Genomic DNA, 20422 nt, shown 5'->3' with positions numbered 1-20422 from the left:
TTCTGCAGCTTTTCAGGATAGACTACCCATTGATACCATTTGTGCAGCAGCTACTTGGGCTATGCCTCATACCTTTGTCTCTCATTACAAGTTGGACTTGGCCTCCAGAGATAGGGCCAGTTTTGGTTCCACAGTTCTCAAGAGTCTGTTCTATTGAGCCACCCGGGATACAGGTGCTAGGTCCCATCCAGCAAGAATGAAGGCGAGATTGACAACTTAACATTTAGAAGTTATGTACCTACCATAACGTTCCATGTTAGTTGTCTTCTCTTGCCTTCTTTCTTGCGTCCCTCCCTCCTTCCCCCTGGCCTGGACAGATCTTGAAGAGTTCCTATTAGGTTGTTTCCTCCTGAGCCTTCATATGAAGACTTCTATTAGGAACTTGTGTTCCTAATTATGTTAGGATCGTCTTTAGCAGGGTAGGTTAGCTACCAAACGAGATCTGAGGTAGTTCTGCCTTGCATCATGGGATATAGGGTTGCCTCGAGCTGGTAAAAGGAGTTCCTAAGCTAAAGAGCCGAGGATCGGCTCCGAACCCATCCAGCAAGAAAGAAGGCGAGAGAAGACAACTAACATGGAACGTTATGGTAGGTACATAACTTCTAATTTTAAAAAGTACAGGCAGGTTTCAGGTGCCTACATAGTACCGGAATCACATTGCAGGGAGAAAAGCACCCCAAGAGTTGAATTAAACTGTAGGAGAAGGTGGAGGTTTCCTTTAAAGTTTTTGGAGTTAGATGGGGGGACTAATTTTACATTTATTTCAAAGGAGACTGCTTTGTTATCTAATCTTACCAATGTGGACATAACACTGGTGGGGGGGGGGGGGCAGCACTCTGCCATGTTTGTGAGTACCAGATCTAGGGTATTTGTTCCCCTAGTAGAAGTGCAGACCAGCTACTCCAGGGAATTTAAATTTACAAAGTCAAGAAATCTTTGGACGGGCATGTAGTAGTTGTATGTGCCTCACAATTAATGTGGTGGTAGTTAAAAAATCACCAATGAATATGGTATTGGGCTGGATATTGAGTGATTCTAGTAATTTCAAGTATGATGTATGGGTTTCCTGGTTCATAGTGGGGGACCTGTAGCTAGCAAGAATATGCTAATGGATTTTTCCTATGGTTAGTTGGACATGGAGTAGCTCATGCATGTGATATTATTTGAACCAGCATTGAGGTGTGCTGATCCTTTATGTAGTTAGATAAATCTCCATTTTTAGCTCTTTAATGTTCAGTGGGTGGTCAGAATGTATGAAGGACATTATAGCCATGCACTGCTGGAGTGCTTTCCGTGACTTTGAACCATGTTCAGTAAATGCACAGATGTTGACCTCCTCCAGGGTGAGGAGAGTTTCCAGGGAATGCAGTTTCTTGTTGAGGCTGCCAGCAATGAGCAGCAACACCTTTAGGTGGTCATGAGTAGCTTCTGTTATGTTGGAAGGTTTGTCTGTTTTGGCAATACCTAATAAAGGCACTATAAGGGGGCGGATAATGTTTTTGGCCAATATCTGAACGCCTAGAGGTGATAGACCACTTTGTTTTGCCAGGGATGGTCTTTACCTATCAACCATGCCCTTCCAGGCTGACCAGTATTGGACCCCCTTTGCAATGACAGTTGTTAAAGTAGATCATTTTCTGCAGGTATTGTGACATCATCCTTGGAGACGGTAGAATGCTGCTTAAAGCTAGGCTCATACCTGCCTGTGGCTTGTATTCTGAGAGCTCAATCATGTCTGTCTTCATATAGTCAAAAGATGTACATCTCTGGTCATTCACGCCCACATGGATTATGACCGAGTCATACTGGTACTTAGGGCTAAGTGACCTGAGTGCTTGTGTGATCTGGGGAATCCTGGCCCAAATGATAGGTAATTAACTGTAACCTTCCCTTTTCCAGCCTGGTAAGAGAGACATCAGTGTGTTTCACAGTGGAGTCTCCTGTGACCAGAATATTGGGTCTTGGAGTGTTTTGCCTTCTGGGCTTGGTAGTTGAGACAAAATGAGACAGGTGCAACTAACACTAGGTAAGACTGCAATCCAAATTGTAGCTTGCTACAGATCCCTCACAGTACCCCAAGATTCTCACTACATCTTTCTAAACATACTGGAAAATATTAAGATAGAACCAAACACCCTAATACTGGGTGATTTCAACTACCCTGCCATTAACTGGGAAAACTACTCGTGTACCAACACCTTTGCCCAACGGTTCCTGGAATTCCTAAATTCCAACACCCTGGATCAACTAATTCATAGTCCCACCAGGGGCTCCAATATCCTAGACCTGGTCATTACCAACATGGGAAATCGATGCTCCCCCCCTTGGTCACCCCCTCGTTAGTCAGGTCTGACCATAAGCTAATCACCCTTAACATCCACATCCCACCCCAACCCCCCAGTAAGGAAACCTACATAAAAAACTTCTCCAAAGCCAACTTCATGCTACTCAAGTCAGAAGTGACAAACTTCATGACACCCATGCAGCCGGGAGCTGAAAGTTCAACTGCTGAATCCTACACTAAGGCACTGTACGAGCACATCCACTCATGCATAAATCGTACCATCCCAAGTAGAACCAAGATGCTCTCATCCAAAAAAAAGAAGCCAATCTGGTGGTCCTCTGCCATAAAGAAACTTTACAACAAAAGGAAGAAACTGTTGCAGAAAAGAGGAAAATCCCAGGATGCAAAAAACTTCCTTACCAGCCTCAGTAAGAAACTGAGATCCCTCATAAAATCCTCCAAAGCTAGTTACGAAAATAAAATTGCCAAAGATTCCAAAGACAACCACAAGGCATTCTATAATTATGTCAAGAATCTAAATGGCAATGCTCAGATCTGCTCTGAGCTAAAACAGAATGGCATTAAATATACTGATCCCAAGGATATTGCCAATATCCTGGCAGATCGATTCAGTGCCAGCTTCACCCCCCTCTCACCCCCTGAATGGCCCATCTCAATACCGGAAGATTGCCAAATTCTGGTAATAACAGCCACACAGGTAAAAAACGCACTCTCCAAAGCTAAGAATACAGCATCCATGGGACCAGATGATATCCCAGGCTGTGTACTACATGAACTACAATATGAACTGGCACCTCACCTAAGTGTCATGTTTAATCATAGTAGGCACGAAACCTGAGGTGAGGCTGAGTGGCACAGAGCTACAGTTATCCCACTCCGCAAGGGGGGATCCACCTTGGATCCCGGAAACTACCGTCCCATCAGTCTGACAAGCCTCATCTGCAAGGCCATGGAGTGTATTATCATGGAACTTATAAACAAAGACATTGGCAACCTTCAAGCACTGGACCCCACCCAGTTTGGGTTCGTGAAGGGCCGATCTTGTCTCCTGAACCTGATTGACTTCTTCGGATCAGTCTCCAGAGCCATGGACAAGGGTAAGGTGGTCCACACAGCCTATCTAGACCTTGCGAAGGCCTTTGACACCATCCCCCACTCTGGAATCATAGATAAACTTACTAAGCTGGGCATTAATCCCTACGTCACCCAATGGGTTGCTAACTGGCTTACTGATAGAACCCACACTGTAAAAGTAGCCGACTCCAAATCCAGCTCCAGACAAGTGGAGTACCTCAGGGTTCAGTCCTGGGACCGCTCTTGTTTGGCATCTACTTCTCTGAAGTACAGGCCAACACTAAGGGACTCTGGATAACAAAGTTCGCAGATGACTGCTAACTGGGAGCCATTATTGAATCCTTAAATGATGTGGATACTCTACAAAAGGGCCTTGCAGAAACAGATGCTTGGTGCCAGAGCCATGGGCTCAAGCTCAATGCCAAGAAATGTATAGTTATCCCCTTTGGGAAAAAACATATATCCGTGAATTACCATATAGGTGGCAGTACACTAAACACCGAAAGTGTGTTAAGAGACTTGGGGACACAGGTGGACAGTGGTCTGACCTTCGATAACCACATCGCCACAACAGTCAGGAAATCCTATGTGGCACACCTCATTACTAAGGGCTTTTCATCCAGAAAAAAGGAGGTCATTGTCCCACTGTACTCATCCCTCATTAGACCCATTATGGAATACAACGCCCCGTTTGGTATGTACCTCTCAAGACATCTGCAACAACTGGAAAGGCCGCAGAAATACCTCACTAAAAGAATCACATGCCTAAAGCAGATGCCCTATGCTGACCGCCTTAAAAAACTCCAGCTATACTCTTGTCGTATAACGTCTACTCGGAGGCGATCTTTGCTTAACATACAAGGCCATGTCAAACCCAGAGCTGTTGGACATGCTACACTTAAAGAAATCCCAATCCCTCAGAGCCACACGCTCCAGGGATCTAAACCTTGTCATCACAATAAACCAAACATGCTGGAGGGCTAGGTTCCTGACCCAGAGACTCCCCAGACTCTGGAATAAATTGCCCATACATGTCAAGCAGAGTGCCTCTTTGGTCCTCTTCAAAAGGAGCCTTGACGATTGGATGGGAGAAAGGAAATTCACCCCGGGGATCACGTCAGTCGCCCTGCTAGACAGGGGTCCAGGGAAGTAAATAGTGTGGGAAGAAATAGCCAGGGAATTGGTATGGCTAGGCTTGTATAGGCCCTAGGGCTGATAGCCTAGTACCAACCTATGATAAATGTTTACTCAAGGTGAAATCTTCCTGTATATCTGTCGTCGTAGTAAGTTCATTTTTATTTCTTGCATGTGTTAAGTGGTCATTGTTGGCAAAATTTTAGGCCACAGTGTCATGTCCTAGCTGACAGGTTCAGCGCAAACTTCTCCCCCCCCCTCCCCACCAAAAGGGCAAATATCTGTCCCAGCAGAGTGCTGCCCCCCTGACATCTCAGATGCTCAGGTGGGAGCCGCCCTCTCCAAAGCAAAAAACACAGCATCAATGGGACCAGATGGTGTCCCAGGCTGCGTCCTACATGAACTCCAAAAAGAGCTAAACCCAAACATAAAACTAAAACGAAAAGAAAGTAGCAGGACACTGCCAAGACAGGATTGTTTAAAATCACCTTTTATTCCTTAAAAGTTAGCTGCCTGGATAACCCTTCTTCAGACATGATATAAAACTGTGCATACAGCCATATTTAAAATACAAGTCACCCAATCATTTACTCACAAAACCCGCCTATTTTCTAACACAGGTTTGATAGGTAGTACATCATTAAGGCCTGGGGGTCTATGTGCTCTTAGATCAACAATCCACTTGGACTCTGCCAAAGCTGTTCTATGCTTGATATCACCCCCCCTATCATTGACTTTCATGTTCACTATACATCTAAATTTAAAAGTGTGTGTAGGATGTTCTTTTATGTGTCTATATAGTGCATTACTTAAATCACAGGTTCTGATGTTACTAAGATGTTGCAAGATTCTGATTTTAAACATATTATTGGTCATACCTATATAGAAACACGCACATTCCTCACAATTGGCCATGTATACCAGATGTTGTGTCCTACAGGTCGCCCTCCCCTTAAAATTAAAAACTTTGGCTATATCTGGATGTTTAAAATCTGTATCACTATTAATGTACATACACGCCTTGCAATTTCCACAGGGATGTGTGCCCACTCTCATATTTAGGTGTATTCACCTTATCTAAATGTATCTCCTTACACAATAGATCTTTTAAATTCCGATTCCTTCTGTAGTTAAATATTGGGCGTTCATCAACTATATCCTTCAGCCCAATATCACTTGTTAATATGTTCCAATTCTTCTGCACTATCTGGCATACATCTATAATATTACTCCCATATGTGAAAAAAAGTTTCGGTTTATCTTTTTTGTCAATTAGTGCTCCACCTTGTTTATTACTTCCGGAACCATCCAACCAAGGCCTGTACCTAGTCCTCCTATATTGTGTGTGTTTATTCATAACTTTGCTGACCAAAGTCTCATCATAACCCCTACTTACAAAATGTTGGTCTAACCTTAACAATTCTTCATCACAGCATGCATCCTCAGAGCACACCCTAGATACCCTTCCAACTTGACTCTGCACAATGTTGGAGAATGTGTGCCTCGGATGCATGCTATCGAAGGAAAGCAAGGTATTCTGCCAACACTCCTTTCTATACAATTTGGAAGTGAAATCCAAGTTGGTCTGTTCCACACAAACATCCAAAAACTCCATTTGGTGGTAGGAACTCTTCGCTGTAAAACTCAGAAAAGTGGTAGTGGTGTGAATGAAGGCCACAAATTCTTCAAAAGTAGATGCATCTCCATCCCACAGAATGAAGACGTCATCTACAAACCTCACATATAGAACTATGTGCTTATGCCATCTTTGATTATTCAAAACTTCTTTTGTCTCCCATTTGGACAATACTAAGTTTGCATATGTATTAGCACAGGGGGTGCCCATGGCTACCCCCTGTGCTTGTCTATATAGTGACCCTGGCCCTATGAAAATGTTGTTTTCCAAAACCAAAGATAACAAATTCTCCACTGTGCAACACGTATGTTCTGTCGCTCCTAGGTCACTAATGACCTCACTTACAGCTGTAATTCCATACTGATGTTCAATAACAGTGAAAAGACTGTTAACATCTAAAGTGGCCATCAACAATTTCTTACCTTTCGATTCAATTTGCGCTAGCAACCCCAAAAAATGCCCTGTATCTCTTAAGATATTATCAATCTTATTCAAAAATGGTCTCAAGGTGAACTCCAACCAAATCGAAATATTCTCTGTAACCCACCCTCTCCCAGAATCTTGCAACATCTTAGCAACATCAGAACCTGTGATTTAAGTAATGCACTATATAGACACATAAAAGAACATCCTACACACACTTTCAAATTTAGATGTATAGTGAACATGAAAGTCAATGATAGGGGGAGTGATATCAAGCATAGAACAGCTTTGGCAGAGTCCAAGTGGATTGTTGATCTAAGAGCACATAGACCCCCAGGCCTTAATGATGTACTACCTATCAAACCTGTGTTAGAAAATAGGCGGGTTTTTGTGAGTAAATGATTGGGTGATTTGTATTTTAAATATGGCTGTATGCACAGTTTTATATTATGTCTGAAGAAGGGTTATCCCGAAAGCGCTAACTTTTAAGGAATAAAAGGTGATTTTAAACAATCCTGTCTTGGCAGTGTCCTGCTACTTTCTTTTCGTTTTGGACTTATTCTTTTGGTACAACAGGACTTCAGCATAGCGTTTAATCTTGTTTGTTTTTCAAACATAAAACTACTGTTCAGTCTCAGCCTTACTACAGGATATGTACCCAAAGAGTGGCGTACAGCAACAGTGGTCCCTCTCCACAAAGGTGGTGCCTCAACGGACCCTGGAAACTATCGCCCCATAAGCCTGACTAGCTTGGTCTGCAAAGCTATGGAGAGGATCATCATGGACCTCATAAATAAAGATATTGGGGACCTACAGACACTGGATCCTACCCAGTTTGGCTTTGTTAAGGGCAGATCCTGCCTCTTAAACCTGGTTGACTTCTTTGAAACAGTCACCAAGGCCATTGACGAAGGGAAGGTGGTCCACACAGCCTATCTGGACCTCGCAAAAGCCTTTGATACAATACCCCACTCGGGCATTATAGATAAGCTCACCAGCTTAAATATAAACCCCTATGTCACTAGATGGGTTGCAAACTGGCTCAAGGACAGAACCCACATGGTCAGAATGGCTGGAGCCATGTCAGACTCCAAACCAGTTACAAGTGGCGTCCCACAAGGCTCAGTCCTGGGACCTCTCTTGTTTGGTATATATTTCTCGGAGGTACAGGCCAACACGGAAGGACTGTGGCTGACCAAGTTCGCAGAGGACTGCAAACTGGGCGCCATAATCGACTCTCCAGCCGACACAAGCATCCTCCAAAAGGGCCTCGTAGAAATAGACAACTGGTGCCAGAGCCATGGCCTCAAGCTAAACGCCAAAAAGTGTATAGTCATCCCCTTTGGCAAAAACAGTGCTCACAAATTACCACATAGGTGGTAATCCATTAAGTACAGAAGAAGTAATTAGGGACCTGGGGACCCAAGTTGATAGCAATCTCTCATTTGACAACCACGTGGCCAAAGTGGTTAGAAAAACATTTTATATAGCCCACCTAATCATGAAGGGATTCACATCTAGATTAGGGAGGTCATCGCCTCTTTACTCATCCCTCATCAGGCCCATAATTGAGTACAATGCCCCTTTTGGGATGTACCTTACCAAACACCTGCAGCAACTGGAAAGACCCCAAAAGTACCTCACCAAGAGGATCAAAGGGCTCAAACAGATGCCATATGCTGCCCGGTTAAAGAAACTCCAGCTCTACTCAGTGGCATACCGCCTGCTCAGAGGTGACCTGTGCCTGACGATAAGGCCATGTCCAACCCGGAATTAAGGGACATGCTGCACCTCAAAAATCCAAATCCCATCGAGCTACACGCCGAGAGACTTGAACCTCAGCACTGAAATAAATAGGACATGCTGGAGGGACAGATTCATAACCCAGAGGCTCCCTTCACTCTGGAATAAAATCCCAGTCCAGGTTAGGCAGAGTCCCTCGTTGACTCTTTTCAAGAGGAATCTTGATGAGTGGATGGGAGATCGTAGGTTTACCCCGGGTATCACTTCTGTGTCACTGTTAGACAGAGGCACAGTATACTAACCTCGAAAAAGGGCATAGCAAAATTAATTTAAAATGGGTGGCGAAAGCCAAACATACTCTGGCTAGGCTTATAAATGCCCTAGGGCAGATAGCCTAGTATGAACCTATGTTTTAACCCCTAAACTACATTGTTTTTAATATGTCTGGTGTAATGAAACACCATTTTTAAATGATTAATTTTTTTTCAGTTTTAACCTTGACATACCTGCTGAATGGCATTGTTTATGGATATAGCAGAAAACTGTATCCTGACTTGAGTTTACAGATAAGCATGTAACATTAACACTGTGACATGGAGGCTTAGGGAACACTGATATGTAAATAGCTTGATCTGTTTAATCTACCAGAGGGCTTTTGTGGATGAAGAGGACAGTTCCTTAATGTTAAGAAAATGAATTAAGGTAGGCTTTGTAATGTCGCCTAGAGTCTATATGGTACTGGCAGGAAAGCAATATTGCAGCATTCTGGCTTGTGTGAAAAATTCTTGTGTTGGTCTTACCCAGGTTCATCTATGAAGTAACTAAAGTTGCCTTATTTTCCATAGGCAACAGAAGGCTTCTGAAACTGAAGAAGGAGATGTGCAGATCCAAGAAGGTAAGTACAGCAGTCTCTGTTTCTTCATTAGTAGGCATGTCTGTGCCTAAACTTGGAGCAAGGCTTCCTGCACTTCAGTTTAGATGGTGATTTGGAGCCTGCCCTCTATGTTGAGAGGATTACTGAAACATCTGTCAGTAAGAGGTTCTTTTGAGTGGTGAAGTATGCTTTGCTAGTCCATAAAACCAGGCTGCCAGAGTTCATCTTCAGGGTTTGTAGCAGGACCTTCCTGTAGACTTGCACCTACTTCCGCATTTTCTAGAAAAATATAAAGCTTTCCATCTCCTTTCTGTCCATTAGATAGTGTGTACTTCCTATTGATCATTGTTGCAGTAGACTAAGCTGCATCAGTTATGTCATGCATAAGCTACAACAGCCGGACAGCTCTCAAAGCTTTAGGGCTCCTTCCAAGTACCTAAACTGTTAGCATAGGCTGAGCTGTTTAGAAAGCTTTCCTGCCACAACAGTGTGTTCCTTTGTGGGCTTTTGAGGATCAGCTGTTGGCTTGTGTTGCTCATTGTTGGGCACATTTGCATCAACTTTGGGAAGAGATGGTGAACATGAGAACCTCAGTCTGTTACCTTAAGAGACTGTATAAATTTCCTGCTGGCTTTTCATGGTTTAGGATGCCTAAGAGGCCTCCTTAGAAAAAAGGAAAAAGTTACTGAAAAATAATGTAATGAGAACTTCCACATTAGGTGCAGCCAACTGGCACAGTGTTTCAGGGGTAGTAGGTAACAGAAGAATGCCAAAAAAGCTGAAAAGTAATCTATACAAAACAGTGGTGCGAGCAATACTTCAGTATGGCACAGAAACCTGGCTTAATGAAGACAGAAAAGTAAAGGAAGTTACAGGTGATGGAGATGAAGTAGTCGAGATGTGTGGCAGCAAGCACTCTGTGGGGCAGACAGAGAAGTAACATCAGAGCAGAAGCCAAATTTGTTCCAATTGCAGAAAAGATCAAAAAGAACAGATTACTTTGGATGCCCTTCTGTATCAGTGTTGCAGCATTCATAACCTTTGGGATCTCCTGCCAAGGATAGCCCTACGTCCACCCAGTACACTAAAACCTTTCATTCTTACAGGCGCTGTATGTCAGATGTATACACCCCACATCAACATAGGGCATAAAGGTGACATATGGAGGCCCCAGACTCGGAACTTCTTTCTAGCCAGTCCAAACACTGTCGTACATTGGTGTGAATGCCCTTCACTGAGATGGTTATACCAATCTTTTTGCAGCTAAGTACCCTACTGGGGTTCCATTTCTTTTCTTTTATAATGCATTTTGAGAGTTCATGTTATCGAAGAAAGGGAAATGTCTGTATGGTAGGTAGATTTTAAGGTTGTCACAGCAAGTGTTTGTTATATCTGCGTGCTTCTCGCAACCATGATCTGTTTGTCAGGCATCTGTGCTGAAGACTCTGCAGCCATCTGTCTTCTCTTTCCATTTATCCTGAGAACTAACGTCTCAAGTTGTTGGCCCAGGGTACCATGGCCAAAACTCCCACGCCAGTGTACAGCAACATCTTAAGAAAAAGGCTAAAATGTTGAGGTCTGATATTGCGTCCGTCCAGCTTCAGCCAGACATCTCTCCTTGAAGTGAATGATATCCCTGAAGACTTTCTGGTGCTTACATCTGTTCCCTCTGCCATGACCCTGTTGGAAGCCTGCATGGAACTGGCTTCTCACATGTTCTCCGAGGCTTTGCAAACATCCACTGTGAACATGGTGGGGGAAGCACTGCTGATCATATCTGTTGGCCTAGGGAGATTCCCCAGATCTTGGCTAGCAAAGCGGTTCCTGGTTCCCTGATTGTCAAGGCAGGATTCTGAACCTCCAAGACTTGTTAAAGTTGACGTCCCTCTTAAAAAAGACAGAACATTAAGCACACTTCTCCCACTCCTAAAGATCCTCAGAAAGAGTGGTGTGATTTTACTGTGGGCATGTTTAATTCCCTTTAGGTTTTAAAACCACCGGGGGGGGGGGTGGTTCATGTCCCTTCTTGGTTCTGTACAGCTAAAAGATGTAGCGAACCTGATTCCTGCGCTGAGGATTCCTTGTCCTACTCTTCTCAAATGTCATCACCTTTGGACTGTAGCTATGAGGAGGAGGAGGCCTTAAGTCCCGACTCTCTTTGGAAGAATCGTCTTTTGAGGATACAGTGGCTCGTATGGTGGAGAATTTTAAGTGGGGTTGCTCCCAAGTTTCTGACACCCAGAAAAGATGATATGACTTGTTGCAGATGAGCTTCCTTAACCTTCTGCTGTTCCCCATGTTTTGGCTGCTGTGTTGGATACATTCTGCTTCTTTGGTCTTCTGATTTCCAAACTCCTGCCCTGAAGAAGTCTGACCATTTTTGTAAGGCCCCTGAGGTTTTCAGGTTTTTCTGACCTTTTCTCTGTCTGTGCCGACAAGCCTTCTCAGCTTTTGTCTTCCTCTAAGATTCTTCCCTCAGACAAGGATAGTCAAGCTGTGGAAAGGCTGGGGAAGAAGGTCTACACTTAAGTCACTTTGGCATTTTGTGCCATAACTATCAAAGTGACATGACCAGATGTATATTATCTGTAAGTGGGAGAGGTTCTGTCTGACCTGTCTGATTTTGATTCTGAGACCAAGTCCACTATTCTTTCTTGGGTGGGATCCACATCTCAGCTGGTTCATCACTTCATTAAGTGTAGTTACAATGCTGCTGATTCTTCCTCTAGAGCCGTTTCTTCAGGGTCTGTCATGAGACAATATTCCTGGTTTGGTTTTCAGGCCTTCCCTAATGACATTAATGCTATGTTTCTTGATGCTTCCCTAGAAAACCAAAAGCTCTTTGGTACCACAGTGTTGGATTTGTAAGATCTTACAGAACCAAGGCAAGGTCATAAAGGACCTTTTAAACAGAGTTTTTGTCTGTCGCAGTGGTGCAGAGGTTAATGCTGTTGCCTCACAGCAAGAAGTTCTCCAGTTCAATTCTCTGCTAGGGTGCCTTCTGTGTAGAGTCTGCCTGTCCTCCCTGTGGTCACGTGGGTTTCCTCTGGGTGCTCCGGTTTCCTCCCACATTCCAAAGACATGCAGTAGGTGAATTGAATACTGTAAATTGGCTGTAGGTGAGTGTGTGTGCACGAGTGAGTGGTGCGAATTAACTGCTGTGGCATGGTAAACCTTGGCCCAAGTGATTGTCACTGCAGAAGTGACACCCCAACACCATGTGTAAAATGAGAAAGGGGGGCTGATGGATGGATGCCTAACTTTGAGGAATTATCCTGCTACAGCTGCTTTTGTTTGTAGATAGCCTCGTAAGACTGTCCCTAGGTGTGTGTGTGTGTGTGTGTGTGTGTGTGTGTGTGTGTGTGTGTGTGTGTGTGTGTGTGTGTGTGTGTGTGTGTCTGTGTCTCTGTGTTTTGTTTTTTCTGACAAATGACTATACAATACAAAGCTGCTAAGTATTTTTTTTTTTTTTTTGTACTTGCTCTCAGTGCTTTTTAAGAGTTCTGTACTGCAGTTTTTGATTTGGTTGAATTTATCCCTGTTTTTCATCCTGCACTTGTTAAGGAAATGCCATAGCTCTTACTTCGTTTTAACAGTATTCTGATATTTCCCAAATTCCTCTGATACTGCAAAAGCTGTTATGAGTTTGCCAAAATATTTCTAAAATATCACAAAGGCACTGACTGGTGCCAGCAAAAGAGAGCTGCTAATAATCCAAGGAAATCTTTATTACAAAATGATTCAGGCCAGTACTTTTATTTATGGATAGGAAATCATTAGTCCCCCCCCCTTAGGCCCATTGTAGCAGCTAATTATTCCAAGACCTTTCCACTGGCTAAATTCGTTGATCTGAATCTTAAGAAGGCATGGAGTGAAGGGAGAGGGATTTTGAAGGATTCCTGGATTTTCTAAGATGCAGTAAGTCTGACCTGTTGAGGGAGGAGTTAATATTTGTCACTGTTGATATTGTTGATCTTTCCACGGTTATACTCCACGATATTGGCTTACAGTGGTTTGAAGAAGCTTTAAATGAAAGAGGTGGGCTCACTTGTGATGAGGTCAAAATGTTTGTTACACTGATGGACTTTGTGTTAAGTTCCCCTTCAAAGTGTATAAAATTGTACTTTTTCAGACAGGAAAGTGGAGTGGCTATGGGTGCATGCTGTGCCCCCACTTTTTTGCCAATATTGTATTATCTGTCTGGGAATACAAATATGTTTTTAATTCTTGCTATTCCAAGTACGGGAATTTATACAAGCACTACCTGGATGATATTTGTATTTTCTGGGTGGGCCCAGAGGAGAAGCTTTTGGAGTTTTTAGAATATATTAAGACTATTGCTCAGTTTTTAAAATTTACCCACAGTATTTTTAACTTGCAGTGGTGGTGCTGCGGTAGCGTTGTCACCTCACAGTAAGATGTTGTCCTGTTCGATTGTCAGCTAGAGCGTCTTCTATGTGGAGACATGCGTGAATGGGCGTACCTTCGTTGAAGGTTGTGCGTCAGGGCCGGCAACTCGGCACATAAAAATCTTCTGCCAATCATTAGCGGACCGGAGTTCCACTGTGGTGACCCCTAACCGGGAAAAGCCGAAAGACGCAACAACAGTATTTTAAAAAAAATATATGAATTTTCTGGATGTTTTGATGCAAAAGGATGTAATAAATCAAAAATTTATTTCCAGAATCTATTGGAAGGAGACATTCTCTAACTATTTACATGTTAATAGTGCTCACTGATGTAAACAAAAAAAGAAGTCTTGTTTAAAGGACAATTCATCCGTATTTCTAGAATGACGTCTTGGAAAGACTTCTTATGTGAATATGTTAACTTGCGAAAATTGTTTCTGGATAGAAAATATCTGCTTAAGTTAGTGGGCGAAGTTATCCAAGAAGTTAGAGAGGGGAGGAAAAGGAGATTTGGTCCTATTTTTGGGTAAGGAAGATATATAAAAGGAAGGTGAGATGCAGAGGATAAAGAGGTGGACTCAAAGGCAGAACAGGAGGATAATTTTAAAAGTGTCTTTGTTATGAATTTTAATAGTAATGCGTCACTTAAGAAGGTAATTTAATGACATCTAGAATAGATTTGCTTGTTTTTCTGATCTGGACAGCCTTTTTAGGGACCCCCTGAAATTTGTGTTTAGAAAAGGGTGGAACATTAAGGAACTATTAGAATGTAATGATAATATTAACAAAGAATGTAAAGGAAGGTTGAAAGTTGGGACATATAAGCGTGGGGCCTGTGCACAGTATCTGTAGAGATTCTGTCTTCATTGTTGGTAGGGACAACAAAATGCAAGCTAATAGTTATTACAACTGCAACAGTGAAAGGGTGGTTTATTTTGCTCTTTGCAAAAAGTGTAATTCCTTCTGTGTACAGAAGATGGAGTGCCGATTGAGGAAGAGAATTTATGAACACGTACGAGATTAAGAAAAAGGAAGAAAAGAATGCTTTGTATAGGCATCAAGCTAGTGAGTCAAGCTTCGGATTTTTTGTACTAGAGGAAATTGAAAAAGATCGTGGGAGGGGCATGGGAAACGAGGATAGAGTATAGGGAGGTTTATTAGCAGTTCACCTTAGAAGCGAATAGACCATATGATCTTAATGATAATATTCCCCTGACTCCAGTCCTTAAACTTAGGGTGGCTAAGTTATAGGAAATAGATGGGGATGCACTTTGATGTCAAACACAGAACAAGGTTGGACTAAGTGGGCTTCATTCATATTCCACTTTCACTTTCAGAAAGATTTTATATTTAATATGACAGTGCTTTGTTATATACTTACTTTTTTATTCATTAGTGCAACACATTTTAAGGTTTTAACATTTTATGTGCACCTTTACGTAATTCTGTTGTACATTTTTGCAAATAAGGTTTTCAGACACTTTATGGTGCAGTTGGACAGCTAATTAAAAGTCCGGTTTTACTTGGTTTCTATAATATATTTATGCATTTATTTATTCATGTATAGTATTTTACTACAGAAGCCCTTTAAATTTAGGGGTAAAGGCTAGAATTTAATCACTTGGCGGACTGATTTAGATATTGTTTACACTGTTTCAAAGTGCAAGTGTTTTTTCTCCTGTCCCATTATTTTTATAGTGTTTTTAGGGTCACTCATTCTAGTAGACTGAGGCTTTTGCAGCATTAATTTAATTGATTTTGCAAACTGATGGCTCAGTCGGATTGATTTCTGGAGGGAACTGTATCTGTGTATTTAATTTGTTCACTTGTGTTTATGCATCTGATGAAGTCTGAGGTTGTAGAATGAAAAACACGGTGATAGTGCATTTTATATTTCTTTATTTTTTATATATATATTTTTTGTAATAAAGTTTTTTTCCTTGGATTATTAGCAGCTGTCTTGCTGGTCCTCCACAGTGCCTTTGTGACTTTTTTTTTTTTTTTTACTGGTTGCAGCAGCTTTTGTTATAGTTTTTGGGCACTGAGTTTCCTGTTTTTGTGGTTATGTGCAAAATATTTCTATGTTTTGCAGAGTTTTTCTGTGTTTGTAGACGTTCTGCTATTTGCATACTTTTCTGTATTTGGGAGCATTTCTCAAGAGTTTTTGAACTTGTTATTGCAGGAGTTCTGCCTTTGTTGTAAAGAATGTGTTACTACACTTGAGCTCAAAACCAGTTTGTTTTACGTGAAGAGGGTTTTATTTTGTGCTCTGGTGGGAGCAGCGGGCTGATTCATCCCATCTGAGATGGGATTTGCGGGAGGAAGGCTTATTGTGTGTTATTCGATTTGACCTGAAAATTTAACTGTGCAAGTCTTTCATCCTGCTGGTGTAAACGCTTTGCTTTTGTGTATCACACAAACATGGTTACCTGTGCCTTGTATATAAGCAAGCCTCTCCATTTTATAATCCTGTATAGGAAATGCACTCCATAGTCTCCCACTATTCATAGCTGTTCATAGAGCTGCCAGATTCAGTGGAGGTCATCTAATAGTATACTACTAAACACTCTCACTTAGACCTTTAAGTGACTGTCCCCTACTCCTTACCATCTACTAAGGATCTTGTATAATGGATAGGTGCTTCCCTGTCATCTGTTTCTAGCCTGGTGGATATGGGCATCCTGAGGCATTGTAGTAACTGCTTCATGTTTACTGTCAACCATTAATTTTAGAACAAACACAGTGTGTAAGAGATGTAGATACACAGTATCATTGAAGGAAAAGCTTTCACATACACACAAGAAAAATGCAAACCAAGTTGTCAGTGTTGCACCCAAAGCACTTGCTGCCAATAATAAGGAACAAACAAATAGACCCACATATGCAGAGATACTAGCTTGTAATCTACCCAAACCAACAAGACCTCCTAAAAGCATCTATCCGTGGCCCCACACACACTCAAAGACAGTACCTCATACAGCACATAACTCTGAAAATCATAGTAGCCTAGCTTCCCAGCTAAGGCAACACATCACACAGTCAAACATTCGAGTTACTGGGGATTGCATTGTAAGACATTCTGATGTCCCCCTTACCAGACTGAACAAGATCACAGTGAGCTGTCTGTCTGGAGCCAGGATCCATCAGATCATGCATGCACTTAGGTCTTTAAACCAAAAGTACCAGTATGATATGGTCATAGTCCATGTGGGTATAAACAGCCTGAGACGTACCCTGTTGGACTATATGAAGAGAGACATGATGGAGCTCTCTGAATATGTGTCCCAGGCATACCTCTCAACCTGGAAACAAATGGACAAAGGCCCATGAAAAGTAGGTACAACTGGCCAAAAATCGGGATGATGATTAACCTAAAATTTGTATACATAATCATGTAACCTGCCCACTCAATGGAATTGTGGGATACCAACATGAAGATTGAAGTCACTAAATAATAATAAATAACGGTATAATAATAAATAATGCCAGACATTTGAATTTCAGACTTCATATCCCTCAGAAAAATACATAATAGTGCAAAACCTGTTATTCTGGCAACTATGAGTTTACAGAAACAGCATTTAAAATCTGTTCCTGTTTTTGGCTTTGTCTAGATTTCGTGCTCGGAGAAATTGAGAGCTATGACATCTGTACACACATGAAAAGCATGCAACACATATTTTACAGTACCCATTAACTGAAAGCCCCATTCTGACATGAGAGGTGATGATTTTAGATTGACTTAGCACTTTTGTAACACCAAACAGAATGGTACAAAAGCCGTGTTTCCAACAAAGGTATTAAATAATATTTCCCTACTTCGTAAGTAGCTGATGCTTAGAATGTGGTTGTCAGAAAAGAAGAACATTGTGAAATTTGTTCATTCCGTAACACCAGTTAATACAGTGTCTGATAACAGCTACAAAAACACCTGCAGCCAAAACTCCAAAAAGCTAGCTCAAAATAAAGTATGTTTGCTTTCAAAGCACGTCTCATCTTACTTCAGTGCTAGACTACTTTTTTCAGAAATGTATGCTAATTTTATTAGTTAAGAATCCAACTCTTTTTTATATATCACCATTTTGGAAATAATCTACTGCTATGTACAACAGTGGAATTATGGTATTTTTGTCGCATTAGCTCATGCAGCCATCCATACTCTTCTTTATGGATTAGGTTTTCCACAGCCCCTCTCAGCACACGTATCCTAGGATCTGCTGCATTAGCATGAGTAATCTCATTTACTCGAGAATACACAAAGTGCACAGATGTGGTGTTTCTTATGATACAATACAAGTAGTAAATAGGTATGTGTACAGTCGACCAAGATTACATCAGAAGATCAGTAATAAGTAAGCGGTTAATATGCAAAATAAGCATTAGTAGACAGTTGCAGTGGTTTGAGCAGAGACATCATTCACGGTATAGTACAGTTTACAGAACTGTGCAGTCAACATAAAATAATCTGCCGCTGTCATGACATGTCACAAACAGCTCCTCCAAGAGACCCCCATGCTTTACACATCATGCTCAGTCGTAATCATTAGGGATACCCATTCAATCACTGTCTTACCAACAAGGTACTTGAAGGAAAGTCACAAAGGAGCAGTGTCAAAAGTTTTTAACAACTTGTCAGATAAGACCAACTTTGTTAGTTAAATTAAAGCAATGCCAAGTATTAATACAGTACAAAGAATATAACAAAAAATGGTCTGCTACATAAATATCCACCATACAGAGCATCATCATCCAGTCTGATTGAATTTAAAGCAAAGAAAAACAATCAAATACTTAGTTTGTACAGGTGTGGACTTTCAGACCCTTTCTCTCCTTTGTTCCTGTTCATTCTTTAAAGATTCCAATTCTTATTGTACTACTCTGTAATCCTCAGATTGGTATGACAGATCCCTGCATATTCCAGAGGTACACATCGCAAAACTCCAGCCTTCCCTCTCTAAGGTTTCTGCTGTACCTCTCTCAGCAAAGTATAATTGCATATGCATTATAGGTGAATACATTTGATGTCCTGTAAGCTTATTGCGCTTGTGCATAAGAAGTTGTTCAGTCGAATTAATAAAATAGGACTTGATTTTAATTTATGATTTCTCTACAGTATTATTGTTAGTTTTGTTGTGAATTGAGTAATTTAAAGTGTTTTCCAGGAATAAACGTAATTCACATAACATTACTCATAGACAAGTATGGTTAAATGTTGTGTGCATGCTTAGCAGAAATATCAGAGACAGATTTCTGTCTGCTTTGGTTTCAGCTACCCAGGGATTTATTGTAGTGTATTACTAGTATTCATTTAGCCTGATGTTGTAAATACAACTTAATAATCCACATCAAAAACAGGGAAAAACTACATTTTGTTACAGCCCATGTAGTGCACAATTACCAGATTCACATCTTCACAAATATCTCCAGCTGGTGAACTTCCTTTGGAAGTTTGGATCCATGGTAGTATAAGCACATCACTTATTCCAACAGTTACAGATCTACATTGCTTGTCGTGAGTTTCAAGTGACCGGCAGTCAGCACTGCCTCATGAAGCTGATGTCATCACGCACACCCCTGCACATTGATGACTTTGTGGGATACTCTGGCGATGTATGATGACATCAGCCACAACTTAAAACTGTAAATAAAAAAAAAATCTGGAATTAAAGGGGCCACTTGGAAATTTGTGGCACCCCATTATTTTGCCCTCAAAATTGGTAAATCCCTATAAATTTGGTATGGTTGAGAGGTGTGGTCCCAGGCGGGTATAAATATAGCCTTCTATAGCAACCAATGATGATACCACAGTCCCAGCAAAAAATGATTGACTTTAACAGTTTGCTTAGTTTATGGTGTCACAACAAGGAGAGCCAGTATTAGTCAGCCTGGGAAGACAGTGATTGACAAACCATGATGCTTTGCCAGAGATGGTTTGCACTCGCATCACTTGGCTTCTTTATACTGGCAAAAACTATGTGTCCCTATTGTGCCTTTTTTTTTTTTTTTTTATTTTAGGCCATGCCAAGTTGCTAAACCCTCCAGCATAAAAAAAATCACTGCTCAGTGATAGGAGTTTAATTAAAAAAAATGCAGGAGAACGCAGACATATATGTGGTCATGGAAACATGGTTAAGAATCATGGAAAGCACCCCAGCTATCTAAGGCAACAATGCCTTTCATACATTTTGACCCCCTTCAGCTCAGGATAAAACAGAAGGAAGAGGTGTGTCTGTGTTCATAAAGGACAAGTAAACTGATAGACGGGTCCAACAGCACGACTGTCTTGAGCTGCTTCATGCCCATCTAACCATAGATATGACCCCCTATCATATCCTTGCTAGCAACAGATCCCCTAACATGAGTCTGTAAGACCACACCTCATGCCTAAGCCTACTGGATTCTCTTAGCATTCTGCCTAACACCGTATTTATGGCTGACTTCAACTACCCCTCCATGAACTGGGAGACTTGTATGACCCATAAATCACTTGCTCAGAGGTTTTTGGACTTCATCAACCCAAACACCCTGGAGCAACTAGTTAGCTCCCCAACTAGAGGTGCAAATATCCTAGACCTTGTACTTACAAACATGAGGGGGAAGTTGCTCCCTCCCATGCATTAACTCCTCCCTGTTAAGATCTGATGACAAAATTATCTCCTTTAGTATTAAAACTAACCTAGAACTGCCATCAAACTCCATACCTGTTAAGAACTTTGCTAAGGCCAGTTACCTCAAACTGAGTGACAGCTTATTAAACTTCAAAGCCCCTCTGTACCTGGATGACACTGAGGGCTACTGTGGGCTGTACACAAAAGCCCAGCCCA

At 41.6% G+C, this 20422-nt stretch overlaps 1 protein-coding gene across 2 annotated transcripts in view; it reads left to right on the top strand.

The window, feature by feature from the left end:
• USF1 (upstream transcription factor 1) overlaps positions 1-20422 on the top strand; it is a 931515-nt gene that overhangs the window by 105898 nt on the left and 805195 nt on the right. For both annotated transcript variants that reach the window (XM_044059392.1, XM_044059391.1), the window contains exon 3: positions 9161-9210. In XM_044059392.1, the coding sequence (XP_043915327.1) occupies positions 9161-9210 (50 nt within the window). The remainder of the gene's footprint in view (positions 1-9160; positions 9211-20422) is intronic.

The sequence above is a fragment of the Protopterus annectens genome, chromosome 17.part0 (assembly GCF_019279795.1).
Source record: "Protopterus annectens isolate FY-2018-M chromosome 17.part0, PAN1.0, whole genome shotgun sequence".
NCBI lineage: Eukaryota > Metazoa > Chordata > Ceratodontiformes > Protopteridae > Protopterus > Protopterus annectens.
Note: the sequence above shows the minus strand (reverse complement) of the source record. Positions and strands in the feature narration are given on the sequence as shown.